Source organism: Alligator sinensis, unplaced genomic scaffold, assembly GCF_000455745.1.
Source record: "Alligator sinensis unplaced genomic scaffold, ASM45574v1 scaffold81_3, whole genome shotgun sequence".
NCBI classification, from domain to species: domain Eukaryota; kingdom Metazoa; phylum Chordata; order Crocodylia; family Alligatoridae; genus Alligator; species Alligator sinensis.
In genome coordinates this window covers 766,421-781,336 of record NW_005842088.1, presented here as the reverse complement: position 1 = coordinate 781,336, position 14,916 = coordinate 766,421, and the positions used below count along the sequence as shown (strand labels likewise).

At 38.6% G+C, this 14,916-nt stretch overlaps 1 protein-coding gene and 1 long non-coding RNA gene across 2 annotated transcripts in view; one reads left to right on the top strand and one right to left on the bottom strand.

Annotated features, from left to right (window-relative positions):
• LOC106722220 (IQ motif and SEC7 domain-containing protein 1-like) overlaps nucleotides 1-14,916 on the bottom strand; it is a 243,806-nt gene that overhangs the window by 190,278 nt on the left and 38,612 nt on the right. Inside the window, exon 3 of the mRNA XM_014520086.2 lies at nucleotides 8,213-8,257. Coding sequence (XP_014375572.2) covers nucleotides 8,213-8,257 — 45 coding nt within the window. The remainder of the gene's footprint in view (nucleotides 1-8,212; nucleotides 8,258-14,916) is intronic.
• Nucleotides 1-14,916, top strand: part of LOC112550354 — a 59,815-nt gene that overhangs the window by 17,856 nt on the left and 27,043 nt on the right. The window contains exon 2 of the long non-coding RNA XR_003094141.1: nucleotides 688-798. This is a non-coding gene — a long non-coding RNA (uncharacterized LOC112550354). The remainder of the gene's footprint in view (nucleotides 1-687; nucleotides 799-14,916) is intronic.

The window sequence follows — 14,916 nt, the reverse complement described above, 5'->3', positions numbered from 1 at the left end:
AGGAATGATGATGGCACAAATGGGGCACATAGTTCTTGGGGGTGAGAGCAGGAGGGGAGTGGGGGCTTGTAGAAACCTCTGTCATGACATTCATTACTAAGGAAAACAAATGTTCTGTTGAAAAGACCCTGAATGTGACCTTACTTCTTACATTCAGACTGCTGTTATTTATTCTTCCAATAACTGGTTTTGTTGTTAGGAGAAACAGGCATGTTGTAGACTTCTTGCTTTGTAAAGCTGTTTGAAAGTCATCAGTGATGTAGGTTTGTGATATTTTTAATGTACTAAAAGTAAACTAAACTTTTGCTAAATCTTTTCTGAAAATGGATCTTTGGAGGTACAGAAAATATTTCCTGTGACCTTTTATTTAACATGGTTCAAAAAAGGTTTGGAGCTCTAAAATGAAGTCATGCCTCCATGAGGTATATCTAACTGACCACATGCCTGGATAATCAGTATATTTAAAGATCCAGTTTTGGTTTCTGATTTTATTCATGTTCTCTATTTCTATGGCGCTAAATTAGAAACACAACACTGTCTGGAAAACAGTTTGTGTAAGTTTATTTTGAAAGTCGCTGTGTATAATTGAGTAAGAACACGCTGTTTAATTAACAATGAAAAGCACAAATAACAAAAAAAATGTTTTAATGAAAGTTTCTATGAGCAGGTTTGTGTTGTCATTTACAGCTGACAATTCTTCACAAGAGATGTGCAACCAGGAAGCAGGCACAGGAAGCATAAACAGAAGACAGCAGAGCACAGATTTCAGAGGACAGTATGAACAGGATGTGCATTCCAGTTAAGTTTCTTTTAAAGGAATCCTAGAATTTCTCCCTCCCCCCAGTGTTTATTCATTAGAGTTTGTTTGATGCTGACAATATGCATGGTACCTCTGAAATTACTTTTGAAACAGTGTGGCTAGATTTGAAAGCAGACTCTCTAGCAACATTAGAGGAACCAAATCCTGGGATTCTTACTGAAATCAAGTTCCAGTTCAGTTTATTCAACTTCCCCAAAAGCAGATAGTTAGGTAGTCAACGTTAGAGAAAATTAAAGCTTAACTTTCTATAGGGAACTTTTCTATACTAGATTTTCAAAATTCAGTTAGCAAAATTGGCTCCCATGTTGCATGGGAATTTTGCCTGAGGAAGGACAAAGCTAAACTACAACAATATTTGAGCTCCTTATTGCAGTAGCCAAACTATTCCCAGCTGTTACTTCAGTGACTTCAACTGAACTGGAACACAGCAAGGAGTGGTGATGTAAAAGGAACAGTATTTGGCCTTATATTGCTATAAGAACCCAAGCACTGAAGGAAATAATTGTAAATGTTATTCAACTAAAACAAATTTACAAAATCAGACAACAACCCTCCCACTCCCCCCCTCAGCCTCTCCCCACAAAAAAAATCATTAACATTTATCTTCGGAGTTCATCAGAATTGTAACTTTTTTTTTGGTAAAGCTTGACAGCACCACACACAACAACCTTGCCTGACCAAAAAAAAAGAAAAAAAGAAAAAGAAAGGTGGGGGATGGAGGGGAAGGAATGCCACAGAGACTACTGAGCTGGCAGGAGACCACCTCCTGAAATGACAGGGCTTTCAGAAAATATTTCCATTTTTTTGCTCACATAGCAATAACTTTGAGAAGAAATTGCTATATTTATCACCCTGATTATTTATTTTTAAATCCTGGAATTTTTTAGAGTAATTTCTGTCAGAATTTGTTCGTGAATTTACTGACAGCAACTAATGCTGATTATATTGTAATGTATGCAAAGAAAATGCTAATTAGGACTTTGTAAATGAAAACCGCTATGTTCTCAATGTGCTCTTCATCTTTCTTTTTCTTCCCCCTCCCCCCAGAAAACAAGTAACTAAAAACATTAAGCTTCAACTCACGCTCATCCTGACCATAAAACTGGTTCTTTGAAAGAGATTTTACTGCTACCTTCTTTGTCTGAGGCCTAACCACAAAGTAATTTGGGGATGTAGTGAAACTTCAGCATTGTAACCCTAAGTGCAATATACTTCAAGGATCTTTGTATTTACTTATGGTTTCACTGAACAGAGGCAGCTCAGGAAGCAAGTGCTGAGTACTTCAACAGGCCCTTCTAGGGCAGCCATTAAAAATGGCAAAGTGAAAATGCACAGTACAAAATCCTCCTTTAGGGACAGTTGTCTTGACAATCCACAGAGCAGTGAAGCTGTACTAAAACATACTGCCAATCAGAGAGATTGCACTGTAGAATAAATACAGCATAAGCTTACAGCCAGCTGTACTTGCTAGCATACTGATATCTGTCTTGAAAGACTCATGAAAATTAACCAGCTCAGCTACCAAATCTGTATAGCACTTGATAGAAAGAAGATACATAACAAATTATTTTGTTTTTATTAAAGAAATGGTTATGCCTAAAATCCGGTGATATTTTCTAACCCAACAAAAGTAAATGCCCCTGCCAGGTTAAGTGACAGGGTATATTTTGCAAGCCTTCAAAAAGAGATCTCTATTTTACCTAAATCCTTGCCTTCCAAATATAAATATTTACTCCCAGCAGCCGCAAGAATAGTGCTAGTAGTCCTGTTTTACAGCTGTAGAAGGAAAACGTTTCTTGGGAGTCACTTTGTGTCACAGACTATTTGTCAACTCTGAATGAGGCTGAACATGGGAAAGGGAGGATAGCACTCCAGATGGCAGGCTGGGCCTATATATGTGGGCTGCTGGAAGGGCAAAGCCCTGGGTAGCTGAACATATCCTGTGATGGGGGTCACACATGCCCAGAGCCATTACACAGCAGTCATAAATAATTGACAGTTACTATACATGGAAAAGAGTACCCTCTCAGAATTCAGGCAGTTTCTTCCTGCAGCCTGCAGGAAGATTTTTGAAGTAGCTTGTAGAAAGCATAGAAGGAAAGGTGTTTTTCCCGTTAAAATATTTGATGGGGCTGAGAACAGATTTCTATTCCTGTTCTAAAACAAATAATGCTTTCCTACCTTGTGGGGTATCACAAAGCTTGTAGGGTAGCAAAGGGTCTGGTGATGAACATTATAGACAAGTATGTTAATTAAGGAAGAAACATCAAGTTTGCCTTTTTAATTCAGCATTTAAAAGGAAACATTGCATTTCAAAATGCTTATATATTTTTTTTCAAACATTTCCCGTATAGGTTTTATTTGATCTCATGCACATGTAAATTTAGCTTGATACCATCTTTCATCCCTATTTAGTAAACCACCAGAACTGTATGAGGTAAAACAGTAGGAAATTCATTGTAATGATTTGCTCTGAGCATCTTCTCTCTGTAGTGGATCCAGGAATGGGGCAAGGAGGATGCACCTCATACACTTTGACTGTGCTGTGCTGCACATGTGCCATGAGCTCTGAGCTCACTGCCTAGTTGGCACTGGCTCCTACCAGAGAGTTCACCAGCTGACTGGGGCAGCGTCTCTGGCTATGCACAGATCCAGAGTCCAGGAAGTTAACGCTGCTGCTGTTTGCTCTCCTCTCTCTCATTGAATTCAGCAGCAGGGGAAAGGAGGGGAAAAGTAGAAGTGGCAGCACTCACTATCTGGGCTCTGGAGCTGCATGAGAGCAGGAGCTGCAGCCAGAACCTGCATGGAAAGCTCATATGACACAGTACAAGGGGGTTGTGCGACTGCATCACTAACCCCTCTGGACCCACCCTTGTTTTCTCTATATGCCTGCTCTTTAAATTCATATAAACAGCAACTAACTGCTTTGTGACAAGAGGGAACTGAGCGGTCTGCAACAAATTAAGCAGGTTTACATGCTTGTGGAAACATTTGACATGGTCTCTGGATAAAACCAGAATTCAGGGACCCAAGTGAGTAACTCTAGATACAGTCATTACACATACACTTAAGTGAACAGAAACTTGTTTAAACCTGTAACAGAACAGATATTCAGTGCATGTTAACCGGTTTGAAAATGGCTGAAACCTGTTTCAGATAAACCTGGTTAAATGTAATATCCGACTTAACTCATTTGGGTCAAACCAGTTTATGCAATGTCTATCCCAGACCCCCTTCCTGGTTTAAATTAAATCATAGTCTCCCAGCATCCCAGATGTTTTGCAACTCTAGGCAGGGCTCTGCTCTCTGCTCCAGCCCAGTACAACTGGACCTGCCTTACACAGACACCTCTCAGCATAAAACATGCTGTGCTGTTGGAGATTGGACAAAGGCAAACAGGAGTGTTGGCTTAGGGCTTTTTGGAGCTAATCACCAGGTAGCTGCTAATGTCCCTCCCACCCTTCCTTGGAAAAAGTTGTTTAAGAACTTGAGCCAATGAGAGAGGCTGTTGTTTTGCTGATGGGGTGATAAATGCTAACAACTCCCTGTGTAAGTCCTTGCTGTGCAACTCAATGCTCTGTTATCGGGGGGGGGGGGGGGGGGGGGGGGGAGGAACCCCACCCTAATCAAGGCATCATGCTGGGGCCTGGCCATGCCCCACCTCAGCACAGCTCTGTTGAAATTATAGCAAGGGAGAGCATCAGGAGTTTGGTGAACAACTATTCACCAGAGTGCCCCAGGGGGAAACGAGGAGCAATGGTCATAAACTCCTAGAAGAAGGTTTCCCCGTTGGATACAAGGAAAAACTTCTTCACGGTTTGTGTGACCAGACTCTGAAATAGACTCCCAGCAGGGATGGTGCAGACACCTACCCTGGAGATCTTCAAAAGGGGACTGAACACACACCTTTCTGAGGTTATTTGACCCCAACATTCTTTCCTGCCCAGAGCAGGGGGGCTGAACCCGATGATCTCACAAGGTCCCTTCCAGCCCTAAACTTCTGTGAATCTTCTGTAAACTAGGGCTGTTTAGTCTGGAGACTAGAAGACTAAGGGGGGATTTGATAAAAGTCTTCAAATACCTGAAGGGCAATTCTAGAGAGAAAGGATGGAGATTGGCTTTTCTCTGGGGCCACATGGGATAGGACTATGAGCAATAGCTTCAAGTTGAAGAAGGGCAAATTCTGGTTAACTATGAGGGTTGTTGTACATTGGAACAAGCCACCTAGAAAACATGTAGAATCTATACCTTTGGAAATTTTCAAAAGCACATTGGACAGATCCCCGGCTGGGATGAACCTGCCTTGAGCAGGGGGCTGGACTAGATGGCCTGATGAGGTCCCTTCCAGTCCTACTCTCCTATGATCCTATCGTAATATATACAAAGGGTCCTTCACAAGGAACATGAAAAGAATTGTAAAGGTAGTAGTGAATCTTTAGTGATAATGGACTCAATTCTGATTTTAGGTATAACCAGGTAACACTAGAGAAGCTTTTATGAAGTCAAAGTAATTAATCCAATGTAGCTACAGGGAATCTTTGCTGTGGAATACATTTATAGCTAAAATTTAATCAAAGTAGTAATCTGGGCCTACAGTACTTTAAATGCAATTAAGATAAGCATTTGGCCGCCTGTATTCTCTCTCTCACACACACACACACACACAGCTGTTCAATCTGTTCTTGAAGAACAGATCTGTTTTTTCCTGGTTGTATGACAAGAATATGATACCAGAGGAGGTGTAGTCCCTGAATTGAAATGAAGAGAGTACAGCTCTCTCAAAAGTTTTGCCTGATGGGGCATTTAGTTGTCTTAAAGAAATAAAGTGCCTTATTTTATTGGTCAGCCACTGGCATATTTGCTTGGGCAAGCTTATGCTTGTTTGATGTTTAATAATAAAAATATTTATGTTGTCAAATTTTGAGAACTACAGCTTAGAGAACTGGCCTCAAGGCTCCCAAGTCAGGTCTCTTACTAAACTACACTAATTTTTGCTAGTTATGTCTCCAATATCATTTAAACCTGAAACAAATGTACTGTCTTACTACTAGCTTTGTATCTCATATTGTCATTTTTCTAACACATTTTTGATTAATTAATACACATGGAGTTCTGAAAAAGAACAAAATGTAGTTAGCTAGCATTTCAGAACCGCTTGTTTTTGTTTTGCATTAGGTTTAAAAAACCCCCAAAAGAACAGTACAATCTTGAAAAATGAGATATACTTTGACTTAGCTAGCTTTGGAAAAACAGACAAAATCCAATACAGTATTCCTATTTTTAAACACATAGTAAACTACAAAATTAACCTTTATCGGTTAAAGAAATAGAATGCATCTATTATTCTCCCTGTTCCATGCCGCACTTTGTTCTGGAATCATAGAAGAAGGAATGGAATTGAAAAAAACTTTAGTGGCAAGGTTACATTCTGCAAAACTAAAACCTTAGCAGGGTCTCAGTCCAGATACCATTTTACCCTGATCTCTGAAGCTCAGTATGACTCCCCATGTTCTTTACAAATCTTAACTTGCACCAGTGACAGCTTTGTTGAAATACGACGTTTACTCTTGAACAATGTGAATGCCTGGACATAGAGTTTGGGTAAAGTGTAGTGGCCAGAAGAGGGACAAGCCCTAATGTCTCCAAAAATAACTATAGTCTTCTAGCAACAAAGGGCTGCAAGGGACCTCCTGGGCCATTGAGTCTAGTCCCCTGCATTGAAGCATCTGGTGATGAAGATGCTGTAACACTGTCAGATAACTGTATGACTATTATTTGAAATTCAAGGAGGTACATCAGGGGATCTGTAGCTGACAGCATCTTTCTGTAGGGAGGTTCAACAAACAAATCTGAAATTAATAGTAAATCTTGTAAAACAATGCAACAGAACAATGCCAACCCCATCTATTATTTGGCACGTGTATTGTGACTTTAAAAGTTGATGGACATAAATGAATAAACTGGTCTAATTTTAAAGAATTATGGAATTTGTTTATTAAAAAACAGTAAGAAAATATGACCATATGTCTTTCTGCTTGTGGCACTTATGATACTCCCAGTGCCACATTGTCTAATTATTAATTTATTATGGCAAATGTTAAAAAGAGATCTATTATAAGTGGAATTGAATTTCTTCATAAGAGGATTCTCCATTCCTTTTTCTGGCACAAGAAGTAAATCTTACATTAAATCTGCCACGCTTCCAAAGATGTACTTATTTTGGAGTAAAGTTTGCTGCAATGACTTTCTGGTAATTCCCTCCTAGAGAATGACACATCTCAAGCAACCACAGGATTGGCTGCGCTAAAGCAAGATTGCAGAAAAGTAGGGAAAATACAGTCAGAGACTGTACCTATGAGTGATGATTCAGTCTGGAAAACTGTGCGCCAATCCACCCATCATGATGTGAATGGAACTAGTCAGGACCGAGCATTACTCAAGTGCTGTTATGCCATGTTAAAGGACAGGGAAGGGATAGGGTAATTTTATTGGGATTTTGCATTTTATTGAAACTGTAGTCATTCACATCACTTTGCTTACACTAATCTGGATGCCTAAAAAAGGGGAGAGAAGGAGAGTTAGCCAGGGGGCTTTTAGTTTCAGTTATTTCAAACAGAATGGACAGCTTTTGATTAGTTTCTTCTTCAAGCAAGGTTAATCATAGTACCAGCGGCAAACCATATTTTTGGAGGTCTCAAAACAGACCTCCAAAAAAGGCAGGCTCTCTCCAAAACAAAACATCACCTTTTTTTTTTCTTTTTCTTTGAGAGGAAGTGATTTTGTCCCAGCTTAAATCAACGAAAAAAAACGTGTCTTTGATGCATTCTTTAACGTGCAATTTTATGATGAGAGAACAAAAAGGGTGTTCCTTTAATATCTAATGTTAATAAACTTTTCCAAACTAAATACAGTGATCAAAGTAAAATTTCTAGTACTGCAAAGATTACATGAAAGCACCTTCTGATGTTTATGCATGTGCTCCTGTTAGAATGCTGAGCAAGGGGAAAACCACAGGAACTTAGCTGCAAGCACCACTACCATTCATTAAAAAGCAGTTCATAACCAGCATGAGAGGACAAATATCCTTTTGAAATAGGCTGGCACTTCACAGGAATTATTATTTTCACATATTTATCTGGACACATCTATACGTACAAATGGGTGCACACACGTGGGAGTGTGAAACAGAAAGAGAAAATGAATGCAATGTGTTTAATACTAGAGCCTATCAAACAACTTGTATTTTGAGAAGGGGAAAGTCATCCTCTGATACTATGTGACAAATCCTTAAATGAAGCTCTTCCTTGTGAGGTATAATAAGGTAATATTATGCATAGTTGGAATTTTTAGTACAACTGAGGACTGGTTAATATATATAGTATGTTACAGTACCTGAGTGGATCAGTAGAGATGCTGCTTCTTGTTTCCAACGAAGTCCTGAGATAGTAGCAAAAGAATAAAGTTACAAAATATTAAAACTATGATTTGACAAAATGTTAAAAAACATAAATCAGAAAATGTTTGAAAACTCTTGGTTTTTTCCTTTGGCTTTGATTGATATTTTCATGGCATCTATAACTATATACATGAAAAAAGAAATGATGGATTTATATAGGAAAATAAATAAGAACTAATTCTGACAAATACAATGGCATACACTGAAGAAATGTATAAAGATAGGTAAATTTTTTTATTATATTGTTATACTAGTTATATTGTATTGATATTTCAGTAGCATAAAAGCACAGCTAGAAGGCTTGTGAAATATGCAATATAAGCACTTGAAATTCATATATGCACATAAATTTCCATTTCGCTACATCTGGCTGAAAATACAATTGTTGGAGGCAACCCTTTAAATCTTTTGTTTTTGTCAAAATTTCCCACCAAAAACAAGTTTTAAAAGGAGATATTGACATGGAAACCAAAACAGTGCTTTGGTATTTGCAAACAAGTTTTCAAAATATTTTCATTTCTGAAAACTAAGAACATTTTTAACCATACATCAAAATGTTAAGCAACAACAAAACTTGGTCTCTAGGTTTTCATTAAAGATAGGGTGAGGTAAACTAATTTTTTTGCAAATATTGATTTCAGTGAAAAATATTTCCATTGAAATTATTTTTGATGAACATTTCAATCAGCTCTACTTTTTCCACCAACTATGGTAGACAGAGGAACCTTTATTAGCCAGTTGTCTTTAATACATAGCATACTATTGTTCTATGTCTTCCAGCTATCCATAAATTTTTACTAGACCTAGCATTTCAAAAGACTACCCTCTACTTTTTGGATGATTGCTGAGCTATTAGCAGTGAAAGTTAGAGCTCATACATGCACCAGTAATAATAGCTTAGATTCTTAGAAGAGAAGACACTAATGGACACATATACAACATAATTTCTAATTTAGCGTAAGTGGTTAAACCTTTGTCAGCCTCAAAAATTGCATAAAGATGAATCAAAACATATGTTCTTCTCAGAGGTCACAATATTCTCTGTACTACATATCTGAGTTACCCTGTTAAATTAAATGTTTGGATGTAAATGTTTTTACTGAACTTAAAACATCCTACCAGCAAACAGCAAAATTAAGGCCAAGTTTTAAGCCTACGCACAGATTTTATTCCTATTCTCTCAGTTTTAGACTTGCCCATGTGTGGAAGTCCCAGTGGTACACAGGAGAACTTAGAAAAGAGCAGATAAAGAACGGGTCACAATGTGAATTAACTAATTATATTAATAAACAAGTAGAACTGGGTCATGCTGTTTGCTTGTGTATGCTGACAGGGGAATAGCTCCTTTCATTCTCAACCTGTCCACTGTGCAAACATATCACAGCTACAGAAAACAAGAGCACACGCTAAATCTTTTTTACTACATTCCACTCAGACATTCTGCTTTCCTATGCGGATTGCTACTACAGATAAAAGGAGGGCATTTTGCCCCAAAGGCAGCCCTAATCATGTATTTGCTGGCTTTTCAAACTTTGTGTCAAAATGTTATTATTTTTATTGGAACAGTCAACACTTGCCAATTGCTTTAGGTAACCAAATAGCTTTACCTCAGCATTGGTAGTCTTCTAGCTCTTCCCTATAAGTAAGGTGTAAGGTTTAGGGTTAGGTTACTGCAAGTACGAAGGTAATCTTAGCTATTTATCCAAGTTTCAATTAGCACATTTTATAGATAACACCAAAGTATTAATTATTTGTGTGCGCTATTGATGAGTAAGGAGCTTGCATTTAATTCATTTTAAAATGTAATTTAGTGATGGTGGGCAGAGAAAACAGCATGCAAATCTTTACAGGTTGTTATAAAACATTATCCCAACAATCATAATAGCTGCTTCATGTATTTTAAAATTGTGTTTAACTGTTTAATTTATTCTTATCCATTTATATGCCAGTAATTTATAACAGTCAAGCTGCCCAAGATAAACTTTCAATTGTACAAGTAGGATTTATAAAAGCATAATTCAAATGGCATTAATTACATTGTATTTACGAGGGTTTGCTATAAATTGATTGCACTTTCTCAATTTCAAACCTGAGTCTGTTAATATACTAATAGTAACAATATGGACTTCTGGGGGAAGGGAAGGAAAAACATATCAGCAGAATGAATATGAAATTCAGCTCTGCGGGGAGCAAACCATATAGTCCAAGTGGCTTTTAACTACATAACATACATGGTATTAAAATGGCTTTTTAAGAGCTTTTTCCACCCCATAATTTGTTTGCTTTCAGCACAGTCCAGGATTGTGAATAGTAATGAATTTTGAGGAGGTGGCTTACATATGTCTGCCTGGTGGTTCTTTGTTAGTTTGACAATTAAAAGGGTGAACTGAATTTCCTTGTAATTAAGTTTACTACTTAACACAGTCTTCACGTGGAAGCATTAGTCTGCTCTGTCAATATGATGGTCTTATTTTTCTCAGAATATTTTAAAATTTGTATTAACAGTTTTGGCCCCACTTACTATAAATCAATATTTAACAGACTCTCGGCCTCTTTGTGCAGTGACAATATGCTGTGAATAAAGAAGAGATGGTAATGAGACACTAAGCCACACTGATTAGCCTGCGGCCCCAGTAGAACCTTGATTGTACAGAATGACATTGAGCACGTAGTGACCTCGGGGACTCAATATGCAATCAAAAATAGGAAGAGTACAGATTCATTAAAAATCCCCCCTTTTCTTCATAAATGTAGCCACAGAAAAGGTAGGCTCTCCACATAATTAAGAACCTTAGACTCAAGAGGAAGATGCACTTAAGGCATTATCAAAGATTTATAAACTCTTTCTACTGTATGGCAAGTTGGTTGAAAGGATCTTTTTGTATTGGGTTTAATTTTCTAGAAACATAGCTGCTAACGCCATTTCAGCTCCACCAGTAGTAACAATGTTGGAAGGACTTGGTAACTGCTTTGGACATCAAGTTATCCAACACTGCTCAGAGAAGATCTAATCGATTTGGTAGCTAAGACAGCAGCAGTAGCTGGCAGCCAGGGTATAAAGAGGCTGCCAGCACTGCCAATGCCAGAAGTGTTGAATATGTGTTAGTAGCAGTGAGAAATATTTAGAAAACTCCTTTGCTTTTAGCAGGTTTTGGTGGAGCTGAATAAGCAGCTAGAGGCCTAATACAGACATTGAAGATAATGACAGGACAGAGTCAAAACTGGTAAACTCCTCTGTGATTCCCCAAACACCAAACAGTCAGCACCAAATAGTGCAACTCCTGGGGAAAAAAAACAAACAAAAAGCTTGAGGTGGGAGAGGCTGGATGGTAAGTCCTGACACAAGAAGAAACTTCTCTAAAGAAATATCCTTGCAGCTGTATATTGAATGGCTACAGAATTAAACTAATCCGTGGGAAAGTTGGGCATTATTTCTTTTGCTGTATAAAGACCAGCAGGACCAACTTGCAGAAAAGGTTACAGAAACTTCAGCAGTAATTATAAAATCATTGGATCAAGTAGAAGAAATCAAAATGGAGACAACAAAAAGAGAAGGCTATATCAGAAAATAAGCCCACAGATATCTGAGAATCACAAATAGGTTTATTACTAAGGAACAATAAGCAAACTGAATGATATGGCAACTATAATAGCAGAAAGAGTAGCAAGAGCAGACAGAAAATAAGGCCGAGTGGGACAAAAATTCTGGTTAAATATTTTATTGGTTTAAAGCTTAAAGGCAATCAATATTATTTGTCACCTTATGCTGACTTTGAAACATATTTTGCATTGGGTCAAACAAAACATCTGGAAAAAAAATTAATTCTTTTGGTGGATGTGTTTCATCCGGGGGGAGGGGAATAACAGACCATTTCAAGTTATGTCCAAATGAACATTGGAAAAATATTTCCACAACAACAATGAAGAGGAACCAGCTAAAAGAACTTAATACCATTTGCCAATTCCAGAGTAATGCATTTGGTCCGGTACATCTGTAGGTCAGAAAGAAAACAAGTTCATGCACTTCCCAGGATAAAAGCCATTACAATAAAGGTGTTGGATAGGCTAAAGAATAGTGGGAAATATTTCTTGCATATGGAAAAACTAAATACATTTCTCACCATGAAAGCTATTATTAGGCTGTACAATAAGCTCCCAAGTGTGGTAATACTGTTCTATTAAGCTCTTAAATTGCATTGAACAGTAGAAAACATATTTTAAGATATTCCTGCACTTTTCAGGAAAAGAACTAGATAGAAAAAGACCTGTTAGGCTTTCTCCAGTTTCTATATTTCTGTCCAGTGTCCAGGATGCAAGGGCCTTTTAAGTCAGGAGTCAGAGAAGTCTAAACTGGTTTTAAAATGGAGTCACTGGAGGATGTTACGTTGTATGTGCAGATTCTTGGTTTTTAGAGAAAAGTCAACCTGGATCATTGTATGGACTCCAATTTTAAGGCTGGCACAAAGGAGTGTGTCCAGTTTGGTTTTTCTGACCTAATGCGTTCAATACGAAGCTGAGTGGTAGGTGCAACAAGTAGTTACAGAGCCGTTTCTGAGGCTAAAAGAATCGTAAAAATATTAATTTAGATAACCCTTAACTACAGTATAAAACTTTGCTAAGAACTGGTCTCTGTTTTAAAAGAACAAAGTGAAAATATTCTAATAAGCTTCCGTTATGTCATTTCCTCATACAGGCGGAAATGATACTCAGCCCTGTTATCAAACCAGATGCTGCACCAGGCAGTCTGTCTAATATTCAGACACGACACTCAGACACTGGTGCTGCCTTTATCCCGTGTGCTATCCAGTTTCAAAGACTCAGTGGGTAAATAAAATGCCAGCTTGAGGATTCTGCCCCAAAGCATAGTGGCCACAGGCTGTAACACCTACAACTAAACAGCATATAAATTACTTAAACAGTTATGTAATAAACATATCTGAATACGTATCTGAGTTTCTGACATTCAATAAATATAGCTTAAAATATACATTTCCAAAGGTTTTGTTAAATAAAAAATATACATTTAAAAATAAATTAAATATACATTTAAATTCTATATAAATTATATAGAATTATGGAAATGTTCAGACAACAAATAATCCTGGCCAGAAAACTAGTACTGTAGCAAAAGTAAACAACGGCTTAAATTTTATTACCAGTATTAAATCACTTATATTAAAGCAGCATTCGAAGGTCCCAGATGAAATTGGACCTAGTACAAGCACAAATGCTGGAGAGTTTTCAATCCATATCTGCCTTTATCTTCAATGACATGCAAGGGAGACTCTAAACACCATTAGTGATCTATCAGTGAACAGACAGTTAAAATACCAAGGCCTCAATTTTATTTAATTGTTCTTTAACTCAATTTGGAATAATAGCATTCAGCCTGTGCTTACCATGACCATTTTCACATAGATTTAAATGTGATGGTAAAAGTCAGTGATATTAACAGAACTAAAAGAGGAGGAAGGCTGTTCCCATTTACCACTGTTGCCCATCAGCTAAGAAGACCAAATCCAAATGAGAAGAGGGATTATGAGAACAAGATGAGGGAGTGCCTCCTCCTTTCCCTAAAGACAGAATTTTTCAGTTCCTTTCTGTCAATCATGCTCAGGACTAATGTCTAGATACTATTTCAGGCTAAGAACAAGGGATCACAACTGACACACAGTAACCTGAAGTATATTTTGGCAACCCAAACAAGTGGCAACAACAGTGGCTGTCCCCAAAGCAGACCACCTGGATGACAGGTGAAGAATCCTCTGAGAGTGGTGTATAGAAAAACAGGTCTCAAGAAGGACAACTAACTGCACCCTGAATCATCAAGATCCCACAGATCCGTCTAATGTGGGGGTTCACAAGCTTTAGCCACTGCAGGCTGGTCCTTGTCACCCTACCTCTGTCATAGGCCACATCTCCACACCTCCCCAGAGATCAGCAGATGCTGCAAAGTGAATAGATGGGAAAAGGCAGGCACTAGGAACCTGGGGATGCCACCTTTTCTGCAGCAGAATAAAACTAAACTAAACACAGCCAGTGATAGGACCCCGGGGATGCCCATGGCTGCTGTACTGCTGATAACTGAGCTGTCATGGGCCAGAACCAGTCTCTTCAGAGGCTGGATTCAGCCCTGCTGTAGGTTGCCAACCCCTGATCTAATGGTGGGGCCGAAGGAAGGAATGGTGAAGACAAAATTCTGGGTGCTGGTCTTAGATCTCCAAAGCATAGGAAGACTGTGCTCACATACCTCACAATGCCATGGAGCCAATCAGTAGGGCTGTGCAAAGGTTCGGTAGCTGACTGGAGTCAGAAGAAACTAGGCCCAATTTGGGGACTGAATCTCCAAATCCAAATCGAATTGGGAGACCAATTAAAAGCTCCAAATGGATTCAAAGCATTTGTATCAATTCGGAAAAGCTTCAGAAAAGATTCGGCCGTAGACTAAACAGGCAGCTGACAGCTGCCTCCAGCTGGTAAGTCTGTTGGGGTTGAGGCAGGAGGAAGGGAAGGGGTGGGAGTAATTGGGGTCGGCCAGGGAAGCTGCCTAGCTGGGGCGGTGGGGAGGGGGCGGGATGTGGGCGTGGCAGAGCTTGGAGCAGGGGCTCTGCCCTGCTGCCTCTTGCTCAGCCGGGGCGGG